At 35.7% G+C, this 26,526-nt stretch overlaps 1 protein-coding gene across 1 annotated transcript in view; it reads left to right on the top strand.

Moving 5' to 3' along the window:
• The window catches only part of PDE10A (phosphodiesterase 10A), a 188,033-nt gene that overhangs the window by 57,026 nt on the left and 104,481 nt on the right, over positions 1 to 26,526 (top strand). Inside the window, 2 exon segments of the mRNA XM_040551953.1 lie at positions 19,797 to 19,900; positions 19,902 to 19,926. Coding sequence (XP_040407887.1) covers positions 19,797 to 19,900; positions 19,902 to 19,926 — 129 coding nt within the window.

Here is a 26,526-nt window from a genome sequence, read left to right as displayed (position 1 = left end):
TATATTAATTGTAATTTTTCTGTTAATATTTTTACTTGATAAAATGAAATAAGCTTTATGCATTTTTATAATAAAATAAGCAGATAAATGTATAAAATTATTAAATGGTATGTTAATTTGGCAAGAATAACTATATACCCTTCCAGTAGGGGCAAAATCCTTGGTAGGATTCTATCAGTTTCATTAAAGCTCCATCAAGGGAGCATTTGTAGTGTGTGTGTTTGTGGCATGTCTGCACACTAGATATCTATACAGTAACTTTCTAGTAATAATGTCCTCATATAGTGAAAAGTTGGGTTTTATTTATTTTTTTTCATGAGGTGCTGGAGCGGGAGGGGAGGGCGAGATTGAGCACTAGATCCTGAGAGCAAAGTAGTAATATTTTATCACTGGTTTTGAAATGTTTATTTTAACTGCAGAATATCTTTCCAGGATGAGCATTACATTTCTAGTAGGAAAGTGGAAAGTGTAGTCCTTAACTGATACAGCAGTTCAGTACCTCTTCTTGATACATGCTGAAATAAAGGCCCAATAAAAAGGTGTATGTGTGTAAAGCATGGATCTCAGATGCTCTAGGAGGCATACTTAAAAGAGCAAAAAAAAAAACCCAATACTCCAAGTTGTTATATTTTATATATAAATTTTACAGTAGAAAGTCTCTATTTGAAAACCAGAAGTAGTTTCAGGAGAACAAAGCTGCCAGCTGAGTGCTGTGGTTGCTGTGCTGGGACACTAATGCTTACTGCAAGTAAGGGTAAGAAAGGAGACCTGGGGAACTACAGGCCGGTGAGCCTCACCTCTGTGCCTGGGAAGATCATGGAACAGATCCTACTGGAAGCAATGTCAAGGCACATGCAAGACAAGGAGTTGATCTGGGACAGCCAGCCATGGCAGGTGCATTGGCACTAGATGATATTTAAGTTCCCTTCCAACCCAAGCCATTCTATTATATGATTCTATTTTAGCTATTTAGAGAGCATAATTGTTTCATGCTGTCTTAGATGTTTAGGTATCCCTTTGCAACCCTCTTGTCTTAGAACCATAAAAGCAGGCAGTAGTGTCCCTTGGAAATTTCTCAAGTGTTGTTTCTTTGATTTAGAGGAAACTGAGATGAGCTGCTATTAGAAGCTTTAGTGTTTCTGTGCCCTGAGCATGAGGAAGAGCAAAGCTCAAACATGTTTTTTCTTAATTTTGTAGAACAAAATTGTTTTCCTGGTTTGGATATTGGGAGAAATATTTGTCCTCTTTAAATAAGTTCCTAGATGTCTGTCAAGGAATCTCTTAACAGGTGATCTCTTGCAATGGATTTTCTTGTTTTTGGGTTGGTTGGTTGGCATTTGGTGTGTTTTTTGTTTGTTTTTATTTTTAAGCTGAAGATGACCACAAAGTAGAAATCTGGTAGATTACTTTGTAGTATTTTTGATAACTTGAATTAATGCCATGTTGGCCATGAATCTACTAAATTATATTTTAAATTCAAAGGCATGCCATGCCACATCAGAGGAATGCAGGATATCATGCTAATGGCTTAGGGTTACAGTTTTGCTCAGTTAAAACTTGATATATTCTTATTGGGAGTACTTTTAACATCAACTGATTTGTTTTACTCTGTGAAAAATTTGCACAAAATATACATTTTATTTACATTTAGGGCTTAAATTATTTGAGATGCAGAAAATGCCTATGTCTTCCAAAGAAGACATTTTGAGTTTGTACTGATATAAAATTATCATCTAGCATTTAAAAAAATAAATACCAAAACCCAGGCATTTCATTCTCCATTCATGGTAATTGTAAGCTTGGAAAGTATGAACTATGTTTGTTGCTGACAAGAAGGTTTATACTCTGCTTTAAATTCAAGATAAACTTGATGTTAGCTGGAGAGCTCCAACAAGATAAAATCTGTTAACTTTCTTAATGTAAAAGTGTTACAAAACCTTTTTTTTTCCCATTTCTACGCTTAATTGCAAAATTGAAGTGACAAAGGACTAGTTTTCACTAGCAGCAGTTGGAATATGTAGAAAATGATGTTTTTTGCTTAAATTGGTAATTGGTTATTGTATATAACTATTATTTACATCAGTAAAATCACTCATTTTTCATGCATTATTTGAGTTAATATTTGGGACTTATTTTTCAGTGCTTTCTATGGGCAGGGAATTTTGTTATTACGTTGTGCTTTTCCTGGAGAAAAGCTGTAAATGCTGGTCCAGATAAAACTCTGCTAGTAAACCTTTAAGTGAAGAGGGAAACGAGGATTGGGTTTTAATCTTTTTATCTTAAAATAATACTTTTTACTTTTACATTAACTAAAGCTTTTAAAAATTATAATTAAATTAATTATTTAATTTATTATTAAATAAACTAAGCCATGAGGAATGGTTATGCATAAAGCAGTTCTTGAATGGCAGTTTTGATTTCAGTGTGTCTGCATCTCCTGGATGACATCTTCAGCTTTACTAGGTAACCTATTGATGTTGAAAAACACTGCTTTGGCTAATTTTTTTCTTTGTCTGAAAGTAAGTAAGTACTTTCTTAGTAAGCATTTTTTATATTCTGAAAACACTGGTTAAAAATGTCTTTCTTGAGAAGAGAGAAGTGAACATTATGTATTAGGAGGCACTGAGTCTGGCACTAGAAATTCAGATACAGCTCAGCATTATTCCAGATTCGAAGATTGCTATAATGAAGGACTTTGGTCTGTCTTTAATTCTAATGTATTCTTTTCATGAACAGTGGTAAAAAGTTTGGTTATTTTAGTTATATATTCTAATATTATGTGTACTGGACTTTGGAAACAGAATAAAATAAAATAGGTAACACATAGGTAGGTTGACAGCACATGGGATATCCTCACTACTCTTTTTATTCCCAGTGAAGAGATCTGCTGAAATCAAACTTTTTTGTTGCATCAGTTTTCAGACGGATGGATTTTCCATGCAGTTCACCACATAATTACTCAAAAGTTTGTGAAAATACAAGAAAGCACCTGGAATATGCAGTTGGTCCTGGAAGATGAAGCAGCACTGCCCCGTTTGGTGGTAATCAGATGGTAGATGAGTTTTAAGTGATCATAGGAAAGGAATAGTACAAGCTATGAGCAAAAGGTATATAAGTTTATATTGGAGAGATATATCCCTTTGCCTGCAGACCATCTCAAAAATGAAATCCAACCTCCCCATGTCCCAGGATTTCACAATGTACAGAGTAATGGAGTTGTCTTTCCAGAGAATCAGAAAGGGAGGTGGAAGCATAATAGCATTCATAAATTAAAATCTCAAACTTAGCTCGGTTGTCGTTGGAAAACCACATGTTCTCTAAAGAGTTTAAAGATAGTCGTCACTGACCAATAGTTGCTAACTTTGCTGTCTCACTTGTAAACAGTCCTTTTAAATCAGGTGATTGTGAAGACACTTGCATGGTCATCTTGTTCTTGCATTGCAGGTGTCTGGAGAGGTTTCCAAGGTTTTTAAGGCAATTCCTTGCACAGTTTGCCTCAGATTTTTAAAACTCTTATTCCTTATGTTTATAGAAGAGGGATCGTGTGATGAACCTTCAAATGAGACTTTCAAGGTTAGGACAACTCTCTTTTTGTCAAAAAAAAATAAAATAAAATCAAAGGAGTTTCATAAGGTAGAATATATAGAATAAACTAGCTTGCTGTTATAATTGTTGATGTGGAAAAAATGTGCAGTATGTGAGACAATGTTGTACAGTGATCAAATTATCAGAAAATTCTGGTTTTGTCTGCATCTGCTTATTTTTATGTTCCAGAAAGGCTGAGCTGCTTGAGTTGCTGCACAGGAGATATCTAGTAATCTTTGTCTTATTTAAAAAAAAAAAAAATCTCTACACAATGGACTCACCCTGTAAAACGATTTGTGGTGTAAATTATTTGTTTATTGTATTGAAGGTATTTTCTCTATGTGGCATATTTGCAAGTTAAAGTGTAGCTGCCTGGCCTTTCAGCTGGCATGCTCTCATTCTTCTGTGTTTTAGGCTGTAATTTCACAATGCCTGCAAAACAGTGTAGCTAGACACTGGTTCTTTAGGGAGAGAACATGCCTTTGCCTTCCCCAACCCTGGTTGCTTATGCCCACTAGCTACTCTTTGTGCCAACGTAAATCATGCAGGTGGACAGAATAACTTGACTGTGGCAAAAAGTGCTACTTTTTTTCCCCTCTTTTTGACCTGTCTCAATTCTTTTTTTTTTTTTTTTTTTTCCAGTCCTGTATGCTGCCTACCCACAGAGAGCTTCATGCCCATACCTTCTGCATACAGTCCGATCTGTGTTCATCCTCATGCCCCTGAAATTTACTTCTGTCTTTTGCTTGTGCTTTCTCCCAACTTTACTCTGCCTGTTTTGCCAGTATGAAAGAGTGGTCGCAGATGGCACACTGTAACCTGTTTCAGTATCCTCTAGAGCCCGTCTATCACAATTTGCTTGCCTTCATTCCTTTTGCTACTCTCTGGCCCCTCAGAATTAAAACCTCATGCAGATTAAGATTTCATCGGCTGTTGCCATGCTGAGTACACTCAGTTTATGGAAATACTTTGTGTATTTACTGACTTTAATATTTGTATATTTTGAATATCTCGCAAGTTACAGTACATATATCACTGTCATTTGAACATAAGCATTACGGGATTGCTTGTTTACTGGAAAGCCAGGCTGGAGGCTTTGTATGAGTATAAATGTCTGGTGTGTTTGTTAGCTCACAAAGGAACATGCGCAGCAAAGTGCCACTGCTATTAAGTACCCAAAACTGCTGCTCACCAAAATAACTAAGCTGTTATTCTGTAAAGTAACGCATCAGTGGTGCTAAAGGAGAAACAGGAATGTATTGTTGTCTATGACTACTTTTTATCTTTGATGCAATATCCTTGAAAGAACTCATGATGCCCTTTTTCCTGCAGCACAACGCAAAGTCACTTTTTAGTTATCTGGGTGTACTGACATTTTCTTCAGATCCTTCATGCCATTGTCAGGTAAACTGAATTGTACAGAAATTTATATTCTCAAGCCTACAGAAGTTGGATACCTTCCCAGAGTTATATGAAAGAGTTGAAAAAGTTGAAAAGCTACCAATTTGTTAAATCTCTTTAATTTGTCTAATAACAGATTTTGAAATTATTTTATTTTTTGTTTACTTCATTATTGGATATCTTATGACACAGCTTTTAACTGGCTGTTTTTGACAGCAGATCAATCTGTTTATGTTATCAATGCGGTTTTCAGCTTTGTTTTTAGAATTGTTGTCGTTATATGATACTGTAATGGGCCATTACAGTCTAAGAAGAAGACTTAGAGTTGGTTAGCATGCCAGGCAGAAATCTGAATCACAGCTCCCAGTACCTTAACACACTAAAGTGAAAATTTATGATCAGTACTGTTGAAATGTACCTTAATTTCGTGCATTAGACTGTCTGTCTTATATGGACATCTTTATAGTTTTAAAGTATTTTCTGAATGTAGGAGATGGTCACATCTAACTAGTCTTTAGGCAAAATCAGGTTATTACAAAGCTGAGTTATACTGAAACGTGAAATGATTTTTTTCCTCAATGAGTACTTTGTTATCCTTGCCTGTGAAAAGCATTTATGTAAGTCATTATAGCAAAGGTGCAATGCAGAGCAGTTTATTTTCCTGCATTCACAGGATGCCTGAAGAGCCTTTTTTTTTTTTTTGGTGTTTTTTGAGTCCTCAAGTTCTCACAAGTTCATAGTTCCCAGCTCTTCTGTTTTCCTTTCACTTCTGCTCTGTCGATTTTTTTTTCTTTTTCTTCTAAGGATGATTTTTGGAGGTGAACATATTGTAGTGAGCTACACTGTCTCCAAAACAAACAAAAGAGGGTGGGGAGATGATGACGGGGAGGAGGACAGGGAAAAGATGCAGCTGCTCATTTTTAATTTCTGAAACTAGCTTTGAATTCTGTGGTATTTTCTTAAGCTTTATAATAAAAACTAGGCACCTAATTGAAAAAGTGCAACTTTATTTTACTGTGGTTGCCACGGGAGAATGTTAAAGCAGTAACAAATAGATTACTTGAATTATTATCTGAAACATTATTAATGGAAGATGTTTTACTACATGAGTTCCGAGTAGAAGGTTGCCACACCAGTGGAAGCTTCTGGAAAAGCAGCCAACCCCCACATGTTGATTTTTATTCTGCCATGTTAACGTCCAAGTCAGTAGAAGGTAATTCCATTTATTTCACCTGCTAGGAAGTAGGAATCTCTGAAGGACTGGATCCTGTAATTCCTAGCTGGCTGTTCTGAAGTAATTTCTTTTGAAGCTGAACAAGCAATGTGTCCTTCCAGCAAAAAAGGCCAACAGCGTCCTGGGGCTGCCTTAGGAAGAGCATTGCAAGCTGGTCAGGGGAGGTGATCCTTCCCCTCTACTCAGCACTGGTGAGACACGTCTGGGCTCCTCTGTACGAGAGAGACATGAACACACTAGGAGACACAATGAAGGCCCATGAGGGTGGATGGGACTGGGACTGGTCAGCCTTGGGAAGAATCAGGCGGATTTTATCCACGTGCATAAATAGCTGTGGGGGAAACTGAAACAGATGGAGGCTGGCTCTTTTCAGTGGTGCCCAGTGATAGGATGAGAGGCAGCCGGTACAAATTGAAACACGGGAAATTCCACCTGAACACAGGAAAACACTCTTTTCACTGTGAGGGTGACCAAGTCCCAGCACAGGTTGCCCAGAGAAGTTGTGGAGCCTCCGTCCTTGGAGACTCTCCGTTCATCTCATCCATTCAAAACCCATCTGTTCGTGGCCCTGGGCAAAATGCTGTAGCTGACCGTGCTTGAGTAGGGGGGTGGCTTAGGCAATCTCTAGAGGTGCCTGCCAGCCTTGGTGCTTCTGTGATTCTTGTGTGGCTCTGATTTGGTGTTTAGCTGAAGTACTCGGTGATGTCAGATACCACTGAACAAGTTGTATGTTCTCACATGCTTTTCTGAACAACATTAATGAAATAACATTATTAACGTTATTAGGCAAAAACTTGTGGTCGAGAAATAAAGCTTGCAACTATGTGTGGAATGAAACATGTTTGGAGCTCTGTTGCACAACTCTACGTGTTAGTGAGCTCTTGCGCACATAAGTAGTCTCACTGACGTCAGTAAGAATACTCCTATAAGTAAGTATTCACCAATGCAAGCAAGGGTTGCACAATATGTCCTTGTCTCTAATGTAAAAGCATATGTAACACAGTATTTAATTATCACTTCAAGCCTTTTTTACTTCAGTAGCATATTCATTTAAATATCTGAAATTACACTGCTTTTCCTAGGCCATATTTTACTAATGTGGAGATATCGTTACATCCATCACCATAAAAATCAGCAGAGCTATCACCTCTGAAAAATAATCTTTCCTTCTGTTTATTTATTCAGCTGAAAAAATAAGGGGTGGTAGAAAAGGAAAATATTGCTTTTCCTTTATTGTGTTTTAAATAAATTGGAGGTTCTAGCTTTTTTTTTTTTTCTGACAGTTGGATAGTGTCAGTGCTTAACTTTCAATACTTAAGCGTGAAGGTGTGCTTTCTTTTCCCTAGAAAAGAATTAAATAGGTTTGCTTTAATTTTTAATGTCAATTGAAGTTGCATCACTTCTGGTGGGGATCAGGGGAGACTGTCTTGTAGTCTTTAACATTCAAGTGGTAAAATTAGAACCTCTGTCACAAAAGTTGTTTTTTGAGACTTGTAGAAGTTTTTATTTTTAAAACTTGTTTTCTTTTTGCAAATATTAAAATTTGGTCAAGGTGCTTGAATTAGTTTAGAGACTTCCAGAAAGTACTGTGAGATAGTGCATATGAATAGTTGGAGTTAAACCACTTCAGAATTGTGAAATGCTGTAAATATTATAATTTAGAAAAGGGAGCCTGTTTCACTTTGTAAAGATGATAGGTGTTACTTGTTCAGACTAGCAGTACCTTTACAAAGACATGATGTCTAATTATGAAAACACTTTTAAGCTAATAGCCAAAAAATAAACAACCAACCAAAACAAACAAACAAACAAATGGAAGTTGAAATAAGAAAAGTTGATGCTGGAATTAGAATGTGATTTTTTTTTTTTTTTTTAATGGGTACAGCCATTCTTATTACAAACCTGAAGAGATTAACTGGGAAACATGCTAAACTCTTCTACAGCTTGATTTTTATTTTATTTTTTTGATTTAAAATCAGATGTCTTTTTAAAAGGTATTCATCACTTAAGCCTTCAAATTATTGTGCTTAATGTAAGCTAACAGATGACACGTTTTGTGTTAATCAGGAGGGCAGGATCTTGACAGTGCTTTCAGTCTGCCTTAAAATAAATGAACCTTTGAACACCATAGCTAAGTTTTAGATCTGGTAAGAATGCTACTTTACAGCCTGCTCCTTGCATCCTCTATGAAGTCTTCCGAATATTCAAATACACAGTGGGCCTGTTTGTACTGCTGTTAGAGGATCTGTGAAATACATAATTTTAAGTAACATAGATATATTTTCTTTACATTTTATTTTAGATATGATGTTTTAAAAAATGCCTTAGTTGGGTTGGTATGGTTTATTTTGGGGGACCTCACTTCTCACGAACCAGACCAAACCTTTGCAGATGCAGTTGTGTTAGGTTTCTTTCTCAAAAGATAGTATCTAAAAAGAAACTAAAAACTATCACACTAAAAGTGATTGATTTCTCTGGATTTTGTACCTTCCCAGATTGTAAAGAATGTTGACTGTATTTTTATTTGAACCTCCTCAGATGGTAAGGTTGGGGAGAATTAAAAGGAAAGACAAATCCTGATATGTGCTGCTGCAGATATGGTCCTAGTAGTGCCAAAGTAGAGAACACTCATGTATATGATCTCATTGGCATGTACCATGTTACCTGACTATGGGTAGTTTTTACTTAAGAAGAGTCCTGTGCCTTGCGAAACTGTCCTAACAGGTCTACTAATGTAAGTGTTAAGACTAAGTAGGATGATCCTTTCAAGAGGAGGAAGTACATTCTCTGTATCTTATTTAGTGAAATAAATGAGTGAGACTTGGCATATATGTAGTATCCTTCAGAGGTTTCATCATACTGGATCTTGTCTGTGCACTAAGTTAAGTAGCATTTTAGTTAAGAGTATTATGAGTTGATGTTATAAATGATTTACAGAAATTTATTTGTGGGAGTTCATTTGAAGAAAAAAAATCAGCAGTAAAATTTTGGTAGTAAAGATAATGGGGCTATTTTTGAGACAGAAGAGTTTACTCAAATATGGGGCTACTTCAGGATCAGGTGTCAGGTGGGAGGAAGGTATTGCATCAGCCAGAAAATATTACTGGAAAAGTCATAAATTAAGAACTTTGTCCCAACACCTGTACTCAAGGAAAAAGTTAAGGTATTCTTACCTTGTATAATTATAAGCAGTCTAATTCACAGCTGTATATAATCTTTCCTGAGATTAGGTAGGTGAGTAGTAGGTAGTCGTGAATGACCTGACATTTTTCATATTGATTTAGGAATGAGCTGTATTTTGGCACTTATCACTGTTAATTTGAGTCTTACTGGTCAGATATATTTTGGGTAGGAGACAAGATACCTTGGCTTTGTGTGTTGGACAAGAGAATAAAAATGAGCAATTAATTATAAATCATACAGAGATGTTTATTGTAAGTCTATAAATATCTTTTTTGCTTACTTCATGGTGATGCATTATTTTTAAGTATGTTGATAATTATTTTTATCAGTAACCTTAGGATGATACATAGCTTTTTCCTCAAGCAAAGATTTGAAATTAATTCAATTACAATTTGCAACTCCTAAAATATGTCTATATTCATTTTGTTAGCTTTTGCAGAGTGTTGATTAAATCCCAAAATTTGGTCCCGTCATGCACCTGGAAGGAGAATAAAGCTTGTTGCAGATCTCTCAGTTATTCCAAAGTGCTAATTAGAGTTGTGGAGAAACTGCTCTCAAACCACGAAAGTAATATTCAGATTTTTAACAAGCCCCATACATCCAGGTAATGGATGGTATCACAGTGTAACATTGTCCATGCTCTGCAGCATTATGCCGTTTGTACAATTTGGAGTGTGTATTGATACCCTGTGAAAAATGGTTATTCAAATTAGGAACACTTATTCATCTCATTAAACCTATGTATAATTCCCATGGAAAGATTATAGGCTTTTTAACTCTAGCTAATGAAAACTGATTATATAAGCACTCAGGTGGCTTTTTGCTTTTCACCTTAGTTCTGCAAATCAGTGCTTAGAGCTGCTAATAGTTTGCGGTTCTTGAGCTCTGGATTTTGGAAGACATAACCAGCTGAGTCACAATCTGATTCTAGGGCTCAAGCTTGCAAGATGCAGGTCTTATATGGAAATGGCCTCTTGAAAAACCACTGTGGAAGCTGGTGGAAGCTAAAGGCGTGTATGTGTAGCTCGGCATCTGGTGTGTTCAGATGCATAGACACATCCATGGCTTTTTCATTAGGACTAAGGGATTTGAATTACAGTGTACCAGATAAAGTGATTATTGATATTCTTTTGTTATAGAAGAATTCTAGCTTTGGTTGGCTGAGCTGATCTTTGTTTTCTCTCTCTAAAGCTTAATCAGGACTGCTGGTCTTCTGACTGAAACATTATACAGCATGCTGCTGCCTGCTGTATGCCTCTGCACAAGTGACTGCATCTGATTGAGGATGGAATTGTGATCTAAATGGATACAGAGCTTGCAATTTGATACAGTGATTTGAGGCTGGCAAAATTAACTCTTCATATCTATATGAAGATTTGAAATGTTTAATGATAGATTTTATGATGTGAAACAAATGTATACCTATTATAAATACCCAGATCTGCAATTTAGTGGTATTTTGTACTGCATTATTGTTGTTTTTTACTGCTAACGCAGTTTTTTCAAGTATTGAATGCAGGAGCTCTGTACTGTTTTTCTCATAGCAATGCAAGCTGAGCTGGAGAACGAGGGGGAAAAAAACTTGAATGGAGCTGTTCACAGCTAAGTTTAAATGTGAATTCAATTTTCAAGACAAGAAAAATGAAAAAGGGGTTTGGGCATGCTGACTGCTTACAGTTGGTAACTGTACCTTTTTTGCCAGACCAGTAATGTCAGGTTTCACAGAGTTTGGGCACTTGGTTGCATTACATTCCTGTATACTTAAATGGATTAAGATAAAAAATCTGACTTGAAAAGGATATTCTAAAACTGACTGTGCCTGTGGTTTTGAATCCTGATGCTTTGAACAAAGGAGGGATTGATTTAATGGGATTAATGCTTAATCCAAATGAGGCAATGTACACACATGCCTTGAATGCTTTGGAGAATGACTACAAATATCATTTATTAGGTTTGGTTAGAAAGATATGGTTAGAAGAAAGATTTGGTTAGAAAAGATCTTTATGTTAGAAAGTGATGGCACATGAGTGCTTTAAACTAAAGGAGGTTGCAGAGGCAAAGTTGTGTTCAACTTAACTTTTCCTGGATTATTTTCAGATATTTTTAGGGCTTTTTAAAGTGTATTTGAGGTAAGGTTGTTTTCTGTCTCAGGTATGATATTACCTTATCTGAGAAGTGTTTATCATGTTTGTTGTTTGGTTGTTTGGTTGGTTTGGTTGGTTGGTTTTGGCTTGCAGATTTTGTGTGGCACAGTATCTTGTTACTTATATGAAGACATTATGGCTTTGCTCATATTTGCTGTGACTCTGTGGCCCCTCTGATTGCAGAGACATTGTAAAAACAAATAACCCCATGTGTTTCATTGAAAAAAAAAGTTAGTTACAGATGTAAAATTTAAAGTTTTTCCGTCCATCTTTATTAATAAAAGCATCGTATGCTTAAAATCAATTTGATTTCTCCTATTAAATAATCTATACCCTCACAATGGGTTTTCAAAACACTGTGTCCTGTCTAACTGTGTGAAAAGTCTGCCACATGCATCAGACAGTGTTGCAAAGGGTTTGAGGAAATCAGTGACTGCCATCTTTATAAGCATAGCGATTCTAAGGTAAAATGTTGAGCCCTAATAATTATTAGACCAGCTCAACAATTCTTATCCGTTTTTTTGTCTCTCCATGTCCCCCCAACCTGCAATCTTTTTATTTGCCTTTTTGTTTTGTTTCTTAAGGCTTGCTGTTCTCAAGTTTTCATCTACAAGCGGGACCAGAAACTTTAGATGAAAACTAAAATTCTTGCCTAATCATGGGATTTGATTAACCTCGTGGCTTTAGAAAAAGGCCAAATATCACAGCACTAATGAAAAAATTTCAGAAATTGCTAATGATGTGACTGACTCATGCTGCTAAATGGAGCAGATTTTGAAACATAGCTCTAGGCTTCAATTCTTTCAGCTCATTCTCAGTTGATTCTGTTTTACACTGAGCTCAGTGAAGCTGTTCTCAGAGGAGGGTGCAATACGACATGGATTCACTGTTGGAGACTAGAGGCTTTAATCAACTCAGTACCACACAGGTTATCTAATACCTAAGGAATATTTTAGATATTTTGTACAGAAAAAGTAAAAAAAAAAAAAAAAAAAAAAAGCGGAAAACAGAAATATGATTTTCAGGTTATTTTCTGGCTGCATTATTATTATTGTTGTTTTTATTATTATTATTTAAAGGAAGGCTGTTGGCGACTGGCTCAAAGGCAAGGAGTAATTACTGTTACTTGAGGTTTTGAGACATCTTGTTTCTTTTGGAATCCAGCTATGCTATATCTGGGATAGTAAACAAACAATGTAAAGGAACATTTTTATGTACTAGAATTTATGGTCTGTGCTGTTGAATTGATAGAAGAGTTTCTTGGCAGTGAGTTGGCCAAAGCTGAACAGTGATATCCCGGACTGCTCCCAGGTATTGCTCTGGAGGAGGGCCTGGCCAGGGATGGTTTCCTGCAGGCAGTTTGCATGTGTTCACATTTTAGTGTTCCCTCATATTCATTATTGGAGGTCAGGATAGCTTACTAATATGGATGTAGGAAGTTCTAAGCCAGTTGGTTTGAGGTGAGTGAACAACCCTAGACATATTCTGTTTATTGGTGTAGATAAGCCTATAACATTGCCTTTGAGAATCATCAGTGTTTAAGCCTGTAAAGTGAGTTTCTACGGTGTTAGGTGTAGTTAGGTGTACGTTGTTGCACCTACTCAAAAAGCAGTTACTCTTTCAAGTAATAGTGAGTCTTACTATCTCTCCTCTCCTCTCCTCTCCTCTCCTCTCCTCTCCTCTCCTCTCTCCTCTCCTCTCCTCTCCTCTCCTCTCCTCTCCTCTCCTCTCCTCTCCTCTCCTCTCCTCTCCTCTCCTCTCCTCTCCTCTCCTCTCCTCTCCTCTCCTTTCATAAAGAAAGTGTTGATATCCAGTTATTTTCCAAAGAGTTGCATCTTAAGAGGAGTGCAGGATGTAAAACTGTTTTTACAGTTCCTGTCTCTCTTAAACCCTAACATAAAAACTATGAGTACTGTGGTAATTAACAGGAAAAACATGAATAGATTTATTACATGAATCTTCCTATTCCATAAGCTCTGTCCTCTGTTATGCTTCATTGTTTTATTGGTCATACAAATGTATATTTGATTTGGAAACTGTCTTCATTCGCTTCAGTCTTCTTCAAAAGTCACTGTGCCACTACCAATTCTTTTAATTCTGCAATTGTAGAGGGTTTTGTTCTCTTTTTAAAAGTTCTGGACTCGTTCTGGAATATTGACCCTAAGTTCTTTTTGAGAATATCCAGTGCCTGATTTCATCAGGTAGGTATGGATACGCATGGTTCAGATCTTGAAAAGAAGGAAGTCAATGTCAGTATTCTGGTCAACACTCTACTTTCAGTAAAAAACACTCATTTTCAAAGTGGTGTGCAAATTGCTGCAGAGAGCATCATGACTAATATATTTGCCCACTGTCACGGTGGGCATGGTGTCGAATTTAGTTTGCTACTCTGGAAGGCCAGCTTTACATTAGAAATGTTCATAGATGTAATGAGGTTGGTAGATTTGTGAATCTTTGAGTCTTATCCATATCTTTTCTTTTTTTTTAATTTGAAAATGATATGCATACATATTTTTGCTGATATTTCCAAATTAGTATAAAATAGTAAGTCAGAAATCTTACTTTGGACAGCAGTTTTGAAAGCAGTTTCACTGAACTGAAGACCCACTAATCTTACAGTAAAATGATGCCCTTGCATAGCATGCCCAGCTGCAATAAACATTTCCTAATTTTCTCTTATTATGATTAGCATTTAGCTTTTTCTTCTTCTTTCTTTTCAGCACTACAGATTTTGTTTGTGAGTTATGAAACTGATCTCCCATTGAATAGTGGGAAATTGTAGTGTGCATTCAGCTGAACTCTTTTGGGTTGTGCCTGACATTATCACTAGTGAAATGTTGGAGTTAATAAAATGTAAGCATTATTGGTAGATGACAAGAATAACCCAGGCTTGAGATCCAGGTAACCAGAAAATCAAGCAATCTGCAGTACTCAATCTGGTTTTGTATGACACTTAGAACATGTAAATGCAGATATACTGGTAGTTTTTGGTGGTGTTGAGGTATTTGTTATCATTTGACTTTTAGTAGAAGTAATCGCAAAATAATCCAAGTTCTAGTTATGCTTTTGAAGCCCAAATTACCTAATTTGGGTACATTGTTGAAATAAATGAAAAGAGATTTTCTTGTAGCAGTTAAGAATCTACATGAAAAAACTATTTCTCTTTAAATAACTCTACTAAACTTGCTAAATGATCTTCAGATAAAGGTTTTCTTTATTCTTTTTACTTAGTGAAATGGAACATGTTTTTAAGTAACGGTCACAGGGCCAATGAAGAGATAGTCTGTTTCAATAATATCACAATCATTTGACGTTCTATTTTCTGTTGAAATTACTGGACTGTGGTGTTCATGAGCAATATTGTAGTTAGTTTACTAAGACAAGAAAGGGGAGAAATTCATCCATAATTCTGTCTTCAACTACATGCATTTCTGACATTAAGTTCAGAGAAAAAGAAACGATTTAACCTAGCCTCTGAAGGAAAGTAAAACAAAACACTCTTTTACATTCTCCATTGAACATCAAGGAGCTCTTTAAAAGAAAACAAATTTTAAAACCAAAACTTTGATAGACTGGCATGAGTTGTGTCAAATTAGATGGACAGCATATGCAAAATGGAAAAATAGGTACATGACTATTTTGTAGAGTACACCAAAACATCAGACCAAGACGCATCAGTTTATAGAAATCTTGAGGTAAACATAATTGTTTTCTTTCCTTTCTGTCATTTGATTCTCCCTTCCCACTTCTAACATCATAGAATGAGCGTACTGCCAGATAATATTGTCCCTTGGCAGTGAAAATGCTTTTCACTGATCAAGGAATTGCCTCTGCAGGCTGTTTCTAGCCTCTGCTCATTATAGAGCTTTGCCACTTTTAGATCAACATGCCCTGAAATAAACAAGTTATACTGAATGATATGAAAAGCACAATAAAGTGAAACACTTGCATAAAACCTGTCATTTATAGAAAGTCTGTCTTTCCACTTACTGTTCAGACAAAGGTAACCAAGAAATGGATAGAACAAAATCAAGCCAGCCTTGATTTAATGTTTGCCATGCATATTCATTAGCATTTTAAGCTTAGATGGCTTGGCCAAAGAGAACATTTCAAATTGAGATCGGCAAAGAGAACCTAAACAAACACGCTGGTCAGGAAGCTGGGAGCTGCTGACCTGGTGCACGCATAGGCTTAGTGGAGCAGTTCCTTTGCCTATGGTTTGTTCTGAGGGAAATGAAAAAAGGATGTGCTTATCTGATATGCATGTATCCTTTTGTGTTATACTTTTATTATAATTTTCATTGTTCTATCATAAATCCAGAACAAATAGCTAACGTGTGCATAAAACCAGGCATTAGCAAGTTGTGCCAAAAAGATAACAGCATTGAAAGATGGGTTTTTCACTTAAAAATAAGCATACAAGAGGTTGTTTGGGGTGTGTGTGTGTTTAATTAAACAAGATGAATCAGGAAAGCAGACTCTGAAGTATAGATGGAACAAATGGATGCTCAGCTGTGTAGATAAAAAAAAAAAAAAAAAAAAAAAAAAGGATACTCAACCATAATGTCAGATTCTTCCCTTTATTCCCAGAAGAAATAAGGTCACTCCAGTCATTCTGTGTTTTCTGAACAGATACATCCTAAGCTGTTGGCCAGAACTCTGCCCTCCGGAGTGATGGTCCTTGTTATACTACCAGAGCACTCTCAGAGGAAAAATTCATTTCCAGGAAAGCAGAATGGTGCTTCTGGCAAAAATAATGAATGATAAACTAGGATTTGGAAGGAAACAAGGGTTATGGGTCTTGGCTTTTTCACCAGATACAAGATGAGAGCCATTCAGGGGCTGCATGAAAAGAAGTGAGCTTTTATTTGGGCTGCTTGTTAGAAAGCGTATGGATCACATAAATATGAATTCGTTACCACCTTTTTACTTAATTTTTATTTTATTCTATTTATTTATCTATTTTATTGATTAGATACTATTGTGTATGCTTCGTGGTCCTTTCCAGAGTTGATGAACAAGAGAAGGCATCCCTGGAGTCTATGGAGCACTGTGGAAGTAGCAGACACAGTAATCCATGTCTACTAGTCCAAAAGTAGTTTTGGGTAAGGGAAGAAGAATGGAGTAGTAGAGAAATGTTTCTAATGTGAATGGATGGAGAAAAGTTTACTGCCCAAAGTCTTTAAGACCAATACTTTACCTTACTAATAGAAAAATGAATAACTAGCATTATCTTGTAGTTTTGCTTGTTTGTTTTATTTCTGTAAATAATACCCATGATAACCTGCTAGTTCATAAACTTGGGTGTAAGTAGCATTGTCCCATTCATTCAAATATTATTAATAATTAACTCTATTCTTAAAGGCATTTTTTTGCGTATTTCAGGATTAAAAGACTATAAAAGTTCAATAGAGAGGTTGACAATATTTAGCAAAAATCTGTGTACTAGAAGTTTTCAGGAACTTGTAAATGGAGAGCAAGTGTGTCAATCATTTACCATATGCATTGTGTTATGTAAAAATCTAAATCTTATTCTTATGTATATCTTACAATGTAGAGGACTTTGTATATGCCATAAAATGATTTTTTACGCTCAGTTGTATTCTTGTACTCAAGCTTCTTTATGACACGCTTTTTCCTTAATGTATATACAAGTGTACAAAATGTTTGAGTTGCTTTTAAAGGATTACTTTCTATTAATGTTGCGTTTTCTTAATGTAATAATTTGTGAAGTTACAGTGTCTTATTACTGTTTTTTTTTGCCATGTTTTCATTTGTTTTGTTTTGTTTTTGTATGGCTGTAGCAAGTATTTTTCAACAAATTAGACTAAAGATCAGGAGGATCAATAAATCTGTTGTATGTAGAAAGTAGATTTAAATTACATTTTTTTAAAAACTCTACATCTGGTTTTAAATCCTATTCTGCTTGCTCCTATCTAAAAATCTGACATTGAAAAAATACATCTGCACGGGTGTATTTTGTGAAACAGAGCATAATTTAAAGATTGTTGTAGGATTTCTTACAGCAGCTTCATGAATCGCTTCTTCATGTAAGGTTAACGTAGTTTGCTGGAGTTGCAGGATACCTGGAATAGCAATTAAACCCATGACGTGTGGACTGAACTCTTATTCCAAAATTGACATTTTATTGAATTTTGATGGGCATATTACAAAAACACATCCCATAAAGGTTTCAGTCAAGTGTTTCCATTGAAGTTAAGGAATAAAGACTGCACACATTAGAAAGCAGAGGCTATTTTCACTTCAGACACAAATCAAACCTTGCTGAATTTCCATTGCTAATTTTACAGACTTTCCAGTTCCTTTTTTCTTAATAGAAGGGAGAAGTGTTCATCTGTTTGCAGTCTAAAGACAACCTGGAACTAGCTGGCATTCTGTGACAAGCCTGTATTGATCATTTTTCATCCCAAACTTAAGAAGCGGATAAATTTCATTATCTTTCTGATGGCTAACTGATGAATATCCTCCTTCTTTACCAATGAAGATCAGGATGCTCATTTAGCTCTCTAATTTGAATGATCCAGATTGGAGATTTTGTGTGTAAGTGGGAACACTGATATTTGAGGCTCTGGTAATCTGGGTAGGCTGCAGCTTCTGGTGGATAAGAGAAGTCAGCGCGGGGAGCAGGGTAAGTGGAGCAGGTGGGCAGTGCTCTGCTGGCAGCGGCTCCCAGTTTGTGCTGTGGTGTTGCTTCCTGAGTGTTTTCCTAGTAAATATTTGTCAGAGACCTCAAAGGTTACAGTCATTGACTAGCATTTAAATACCCTGTAGCTCTTTTCAGCGCATTCTGAGACTGTACTAAACATAAAGTACGAAAATTGATCTTGTTGTAGAGCATTAATGCTCTCCAAAAGAGGTCAGCACTGTTTGGTGGGAACTTTCTCTTTTGCTGAACCTAGGCTGCATTCTGTGGTGACTTTTCAGCTGTACTGAAACAATTCTGTTTATATACACACACCACGAGACAAGTATTTAGAGTCATTACAGCACTTGTTAGTTCTCTTCCCCTCGGATCTAATTAATGCTTTGTAGTTAGTGTATGCTCCCTTTGGGACAGCTCAAACCTTAGTCCCTCAGGGCATTTGCACTCATTTCCCATTCTCCTTTGAAAACCCTCAGTACTCATATTCCTATCCTTGAAGCTGGTGGTTTTGTTTGGTGTGTTTGTGAAGAGTTCAATCAGATTGTGACCTTATGAATTCGGTAATTTATTTATGATCGTATCAGGGATTTGAGAGTTTAACTTTTGCTTTGTTTTCTGAAGCGTGTACTGGTGTGATTCTTTTTGTGGCAGATATTGTAAAGCCCTTTTATCTACAGTTATGTTTATTTTGATAACCGAATTTGTAGGCATTGGAAGCACACATGTGGAAACGGTTTATATTTTGAAAGTTACCTAATTAACTCCAGTATTTAAAAGCTGCACTTGGTTTTGGTGTTGCATAATAGAGTTTTGGTTGCTTTTGCTGCCACTTGCCGTGAGAATACTGAATTTGCTGCAGTTCACTTTCTTCTTAAAGAGAGTTTCTTTAACAGCTCTCTGATACATTCTCTTGCATATCTTGCAACTAAATAATTTCAGAGTGGCCAAAGCAGAAGTCCAGATTATTTATTGACTGCAAGCCTCTAGCATTTGCACACCCTTGTGTTATTCTTTCTGTGCTATGATACACCCAGCCTGAGCCCATAGCTAGTTTTTCCTTCCTTACCATGTTTAAATTGTCTTTTGCTTTCACAGAAGAAATCCCAAATAGCTTTTTACTTCCCATTTGCTGTAGTCTCATGTTACTTGCTCAACAAAATTGGGTGTGGAGACTTTGTTGTTTGCTGCTGCCTAGAGGCATGTTTCTGTTTTTTGGAACTGTTTGTGTTTTCTGTTTCCTTTAAAAGCTGCTTGCCCAGCTCGTTTCACTACTTGCCCCAGCATCCATGTTCTATATCACAGATTTCTTCCTGTCCATTTCTCTCAGGGAATGCTTATGTGTACTCCTACAGGGTGCTTTTTATACACAGCATCTCGCATGCATGTGTTTTGCTTCTACTGTTTTTTATATTGCAACTTGCTTTATTTGATTGGATATCATTCTCTCTGGGAAAACTATTTAAATAGGCATGTATTCAATCAGCATGTTAAACAAAAGGAAGTGGATTGTTACTGGCATCTGTGTATTGTTTCATGTGGGGAATTTTATACCAATGATATAATTGATTAATATTTTCTCTTGCAGGTTTAACAGATGAAAAAGTGAAGGCCTATCTTTCTCTTCATCCCCAGGTACTGGATGAGTTTGTGTCAGAAAGTGTAAGTGCAGAAACTGTTGAAAAATGGCTAAAAAAGGAAAAATAACAGACAGGAAGGTAAGTTTGCAATTATTTGTGTTATTTGCAGTTAATATTTAGCTTTGAACAGCTTAGTTCTTATTTTTAGATTTAAAAAAGAAATCTGTTTTGGTAGAAACTTGTCTGTTGTAATTTTTACATATAGGCTCCACCGTTTTTTGAAAGGCAAAAGAAGTTAATTTTTTTTTTTTTTTTCAATCTTTTCAGCCTTTAAGCATTTCTTGTTGGAATGTACTGGTATTCATTTGTGAGGTTCAGTTTAGTATTTGTAACTCAAAATCGGTATCAAACTAAAGTGCAGTATCTGTAACATTACTGTGTGTTTTAAGAACATAATATGGGCTTCTTGCATCTGAATTTGGCAAGTTTTGAATAAAATTATGTTGTACTTGAAGAATGTAAACCTCAGTAACGCACAGCACCATCACAGAAGTTCCTGTTTGCAACACATTTTAAGTCAGTTTTAGACAGGAACATTGACACACAGACTACAAAACAGTCTGTTGAATTCTGGGGGGGGGTTTCCTTGGATTGAGGTATAATCCCTCACTTAAACCCTTGTTTAAAATGCAATTTATAGTTTGGGTAAGGGATCTTGATGCTAAAATTGAATGAATGATTTGGATTGCATTTCAGCTTCAGGAATCCTATATTGTTAAGTGGATTCCAGTTGCTTAAGTTTCCTTTGTTGTTGTTTTTTAGTTTTGTTTCACTTTATTTTTTCTTTGTGATGCTTGTGCAAGGTGGGGAAGGGAAATGACCTGAAAATACATTTCTGTGAAAGTGCTCATGAACATGCTCATGAAGATTTTTGAGCCAACTACAAAAGCAAAGTAACCATTGACCATTAATTTAGCACAGTTTGAACATGAATAACTGCAACAGTTATTTTGCCCACTGCTTTCTTAAAGTTTGAAACTGCTGCTTTGTGACTAATTCTCCAAAAACTGTTAACTTAAAATCATTGAGAAATAGTTATGCTGTCACCTAAATTCAACTTGGTATCTGTTGTCAGGTGGGTCTTTCTGTCTTCCCTGATAGAAAGCACCTTCCCTGGTGCTGACAGTAATCATTAAGGTGTCTGTATTTATTACAGTAAAGGCAGTTGTACAGATCTGGCTTTCTTAGTGTTGGATTTTAGATGAAAATAAGCAGAATTACACTTGCCAAGTCAAAAAGAATAATTTGAATGCATTTCCTTTTTAGAATGCAATAGATACTGATTAGTCTTATCTGTGGATTTCTTTTAGGAAGATAGTGTGTAGCCACATAAAACGTTACTGATAGCAAAATATCTTAATTTAAATATCTTAATTTGTCAGAATGCAACATTTCTAGAAAAAGAAAAAAAAAAAAAAAGCTTGCTGGGTCTTTTACCCAGTTTGCATTATGACTGTACCAATTCTACTACCAGACTAATGGTGGCAGTGACAAATAAGAAGAGCACTGATTCTTTTGGTGTCAGCAAAGATCCGTGATGAATTCAAGTGAATATGTACCTTAAGTCATTTTACAATAGGGTTATAATTTTTCCCCTATCCCTCTTGCTTTAGAGATTTTTCAGAATGCTTTCAGATTTTTACATCAAGTAATCCGATACAGACAGAAAAATAAACCCTGTTTTTATAAAAAAGTTGCCAGGCAGGCAAAATGCTCTTTTGAGATCTTTGGCATAGTGTCTGTGCTCTTATATGTTGGTGACGCAGAACAGTCATTAACTTATATGCAGAAATTGTGTCCTGCCTGCTTTACAGGCAACCAGCTGTGTATGCTTCTCAGCCAGAAGTCAGTGGGCCTGCAGTCAGGGTAATTTATCTGAATTTCATTAGCGTGAATGTAAACTGAAATGTCTGATTTGGACTTAAATGAACTAAAATTTTTCTGTGACTGAAATTCACTGAATTAGTTACTTCAGATGTATTTCCTTTTTGTTGAACTCAAAGTACTGAAAAGGGATGACATCAGTGAATATTGCAATACTTAATGTATAACAAAAATTTACATTCCAAAACACCATAAATTGTGTCATCTCAGCGCATCAGGTAAATCTTACATCTGTCACAGTAAATGCTAGCTTGAAAGTGGCCCATGACAACAGTGATCTACCGGGGATTATGGATTTTATTTATTTATTTATAGTTTACTGTAGTAAACCTGCACAGACAGCACAGGGACAGAACACTGTTGATACTAATGCTTGGCTATTCACTGAAAATCTTTGGACCCTGTCTGTTTTCTACCAATGAAATGCATACTTAAAACACATCCAGGTCTTGTATTGTTGCATACGGCATTTCCAAACAATCCTACTAGTAATAAACTAACACTCGAGTTTTAAATTGTGTGTGTCCAGATCATGACTTACACAGGAGACTTGCTGAAATTGGAGCACAAAGTGGACTGCGATTGATGCAAAATATATATTATTTTTATTTTATTTTAAAGCAACACAGACAAGTAAGAGGTTGTCTTGATTAAAGAAACAGATTTGGACTTTGTTTTAATTCTGCTTCAATATAGTTGACATATTAGCTATGAAATAAGATTGTTTACAAATTAATCCCACTACTTGTAGTCTGTGCTTCATGCACTATAGTCTCAGGTGATATTTCATGAAGTTTATAGATCAGAAAAAACATTTTCATATAGACACAGTAGTAACAGTATAAAGTGCCTTGGCTTGTATACAAGATGTATACATCTTTCCTGGTGTGCTGGTATAAGTTATACCATTAAGTTACATGACGTTAATTTAAAGATTAAAGGTATGTTTGGGTAAGAAGAGATTTTTTTTTTTCCCCAATGGACTTTAAGAGTATCTGCAAGGAGTTTCTTTCTTTTCCAGATGCTTAGATATAGTACTTGCAGAACTCACAAGATGTCTTCCATTTGTCCTCTTCCATGTCATTCAAGCACAAGTAACAAGGTGACTGTAATAAGAGCTGTAAGATTATGCAAGTTTTAGGCCCACAGGTTTCCCACAAATTTCTCACAAAAATATTTACTGACTCCAACCTTAAATATATTATTCAAAGCTTCACTGCAACAACAATAAAAAGATCCTAAACACACTGATTGTAATCCAGATGAGCTTCTTTTACAATGATAATAGTAAATTTAACAGGTGTCTTTCATACTGTTAATGGCCTTTCTGTATAGAAAAAAAGGGCAAACTGTACTGACACAAACAATTTCTACATGGAGAACTATATCATATCTTGCTCTGTGGGAGCCGAGGTATCACTTCTCTAAGCAGGTGGTCCTAATGTTTTTAAGGTGGTGGGTATCAGACACAGAAGAAAAGAATGATACTGTTACTGGCAGCTGAAGGGACACCGCTTCTGTCCCATTTTCCTTTTTCTCAGCAAATAAAAAGAGTATTGAACATCTCTGAACAAACCACAATATTTAGAATGGTTTCCTTGGATGTTGATCTATGTAGAGAAGATATTCCAGATATGTTGGGTTTGTGGTTAAATTTGGTATTCCCTTGTCAGATAACGCTTTTGTTAAGGTTTCAAAACAATTGCAGTGAGTAGTAGTTTGGATTCAGATGTTCTTAATTTTATCAAAAAAATAATCTTTGTTTTTGAATGTTCTTGTTCTTCTTGTCTAAGCCAAAGATATAGCTGTTCTGAAAAATTATGTAATTCTTACAAGTGTAGGGAAGAGAGAGAACAAAACAGCTATTTTAAAAGAAAATTATTGTACTGATTCCAAATTAGTTCAGAAGTGACTATCAACATTATCATTGTCAAATATGTGTCAAAGAATGTGAACAAAGGATTTTTATAACTCATGCATGAAGATAATTATAAATACTTGCTCACAGTGGTGGAAGAATATAATAAACCTAGGAACCTTTTGACTTAGCCCAGTCTGTGTTATTCTGGACAAACTTGATCAGGGATTGTTGCCAACAGACTTTATGCGGAAGACATTGTAAATATCAGTTGAATATAAAACCTGGAATTTCATTAATGATCTTATTTATTAATATGTTCATTAGTTAAGTTTCAGAAATGGTTGGTAATGTCTGCAATTTGACTATAGTAAAGTATTTCCAATATAGAAGGAGAAAGGATCGCATTTGCTTGCTTGTCTTTGTGCTATGTCACTTAATTTTACATTTCTGATCTTTTTGATGAGCATATTCTAAGAAAAAACATAATGAACTCCACAATTGTTTCTCTTGGTAGGACATTAAACTCTGATGCAGACTGAAGTTTCCACAGTAATTTATTTGGGTTTCTAAAATTACCGCATTGCATAGGAATCTGTGGCTTCAGATTAGTCTCATTCACAGACACTCCTGAAGTGTCACTGGGCTTCTCCATGAGGCTAAGTGAAAACATCCCGGGGCACTGTATCTTCTGCCTGAGTGTCCAGATATCTGTTGGGAGGAGTGCATTTGTGGAAGAGAAAAATAAAGATTATGGGAAGCTGTCATTTTGAAATATCCTTTGCTTTGTTGCTTTTCTTACACTCATGTCTGCTGTTCATCTTTTTTTCCCCCATGTTTCCATACAGCAACATCCACAAAGTTTTGTCCTGCCAGTTCTAGACTTTTCTTTCTGGTCTGTACTTTTGTTTTCTTGGCCACTTCTTCTTCTCCCTACTCCAGGGACTGGTTCATCAAAGCACATGGGTGTGTGCTTAATTATTGCTGGATCTGGACATGTCAACAACTTTGTACACTGTTTTCATCCAAGAACACTTGCCAAAAACATGTAAAGCTATGTATAAGGGGAACTTAAGGTGCTTTCATACCATACAAATGCTGTTCTTATGTAATTCTTGAATACATTTTTTTAAATGGAAACATTTTATACAAAATGGTACATTCAGTACACTGTGTGACTGATTATACACAGTCATAAGTTGCTGTGTATTAAGTGCAGTTGACTTACTGCATTTAAAGAAATACAACGTTTCAGAATTAACTTGTTTAAAAAAGAAAAGGAAAAATGTAAAGAAACTAGAAAAGTCATTGCTTAATATGATGTTACTGTGATGTTATTGTAATGCTCATTCAGGATGTGTAGTCCTTAAGAAGACATCACATAATTTTCTCCTGGACTTTGAAAAAAAAACACGATTGATTGTCTTAGAGTAAGTCTAAAGTATTGACATCCTAATACTAGTACTTCCAATTACAGACCTTGTAATGTGTGACTATGCCATAACCTGTTGTATGTTCAAGCAATAATAGAGAATATTGTGTAATGTGACCAAAATAATGCTTCTTTAGAAACCCTAGCTTTAGCATTTTCTTACATAAGTTTTATAAACAGAAACATTAAATGACTTTTTAAGTAATTTTAGATATTTTCTTTTTATAAACTCTTGATTTTTACTTTTATGCTTTCCTGTATCTGTTAATTTACTGTCAGTGTTAAATGTGCTGTTCAACAGATATTCTTTTGCTAATATGATGCAAATGGTTAAATCAGTGTAATCGGTTGTTTCAGTTAAAGGGCATTTATCAACATTCAAAGTTTTCTTTTTTTATTATTTATCTATCTGTCATTATACAATAAATCAGAGTGTATTCATTGCTACTTTTATGTAATTACTATAAGCAGACTGTCTGACTGCAGTATAAAATAGAATTCTTCATTAGTCATTTAAATGCATAATTTTTTGGTGGAGTCTTATTCCTGTGTTGGTTCTTGTGAAGCAAATATGACAAATGTGTGGGTACAGAATGCAGATTAAGCCCTGATGCCATTCTTCCCTAAGCTCAGCCATTTTGATTTTCACCCTTTTCCTCTTCCTATCTACCATGTGTTCCAGAAGTGCGCAAAGGTTGCAGTGAGATTTGGTGCACTGTATAGCTTTTAGTTTGGTAAAAGACTGGAAATAGTTATCTCTGCGTACATTCACCCTAATAATTTTGAAAACCACTGTAGCCTCATTTTGGTAGAAAATTGAGTAGGCTTCCAGAGGAAAGATGTCTGCATAAAAACCCTCACCTGAATGTTGTTCCTCTGGGTCTTCCCAGGAGACCCAGAGATCTTTGAAAGCTATCAAATATATTGCCTATGAGCTAACTGAGCATAGAGAGAATAGAGCTCTCTATGTACTCTATTCTAATAGAGTGTAGGTTAGGTAAACCTGTTTCTTTTTCTTATTGTATGGTCTGTGCTAAGCTGAAGGTTTCAGGGACTGAAATGATTCTGTGCCTGAGCTAGTTTGTTTAAGCTTGATGCCTTCTCTTTGTCTAAAGCCCTCAGGTCTTTTTTTTTTTTTTTTTTTTTTTTTTTTTTTTTTTTTTTTTTCCTGTACTAGAGAAGGAATTGGAGGAGTAGGATCTGTGGCCTCATCATACCCAGACTTTGAGACAATGTACAGAGAGCGAATTTCTTTACTAGTCTTTAACACTAATACTAAAAGAGAAAGCTGCAACATAAAAACATTAAAAGCAAAATCCCCCCAAAACTGTCATCTGAAATAGAAAGAAAATAATTTCTTTTCTGATGATGCACTTTCAGATTTTAAGGTATCAGCATGATGTGCTTTAAATTTTATGGCAGTCATCTCTCTGTTACATTGAAAAAAGAGCCTGTGCTGAATTTGCTAATTTTTTACAACTTTGCAGTTCCATGCTAACTAATC

This window comes from Cygnus olor, chromosome 3 (genome assembly GCF_009769625.2).
Source record: "Cygnus olor isolate bCygOlo1 chromosome 3, bCygOlo1.pri.v2, whole genome shotgun sequence".
NCBI classification, from domain to species: domain Eukaryota; kingdom Metazoa; phylum Chordata; class Aves; order Anseriformes; family Anatidae; genus Cygnus; species Cygnus olor.
The sequence above is the reverse complement of the archived record's forward strand: the minus strand, read 5'-3'. Positions and strand labels throughout refer to the sequence as shown.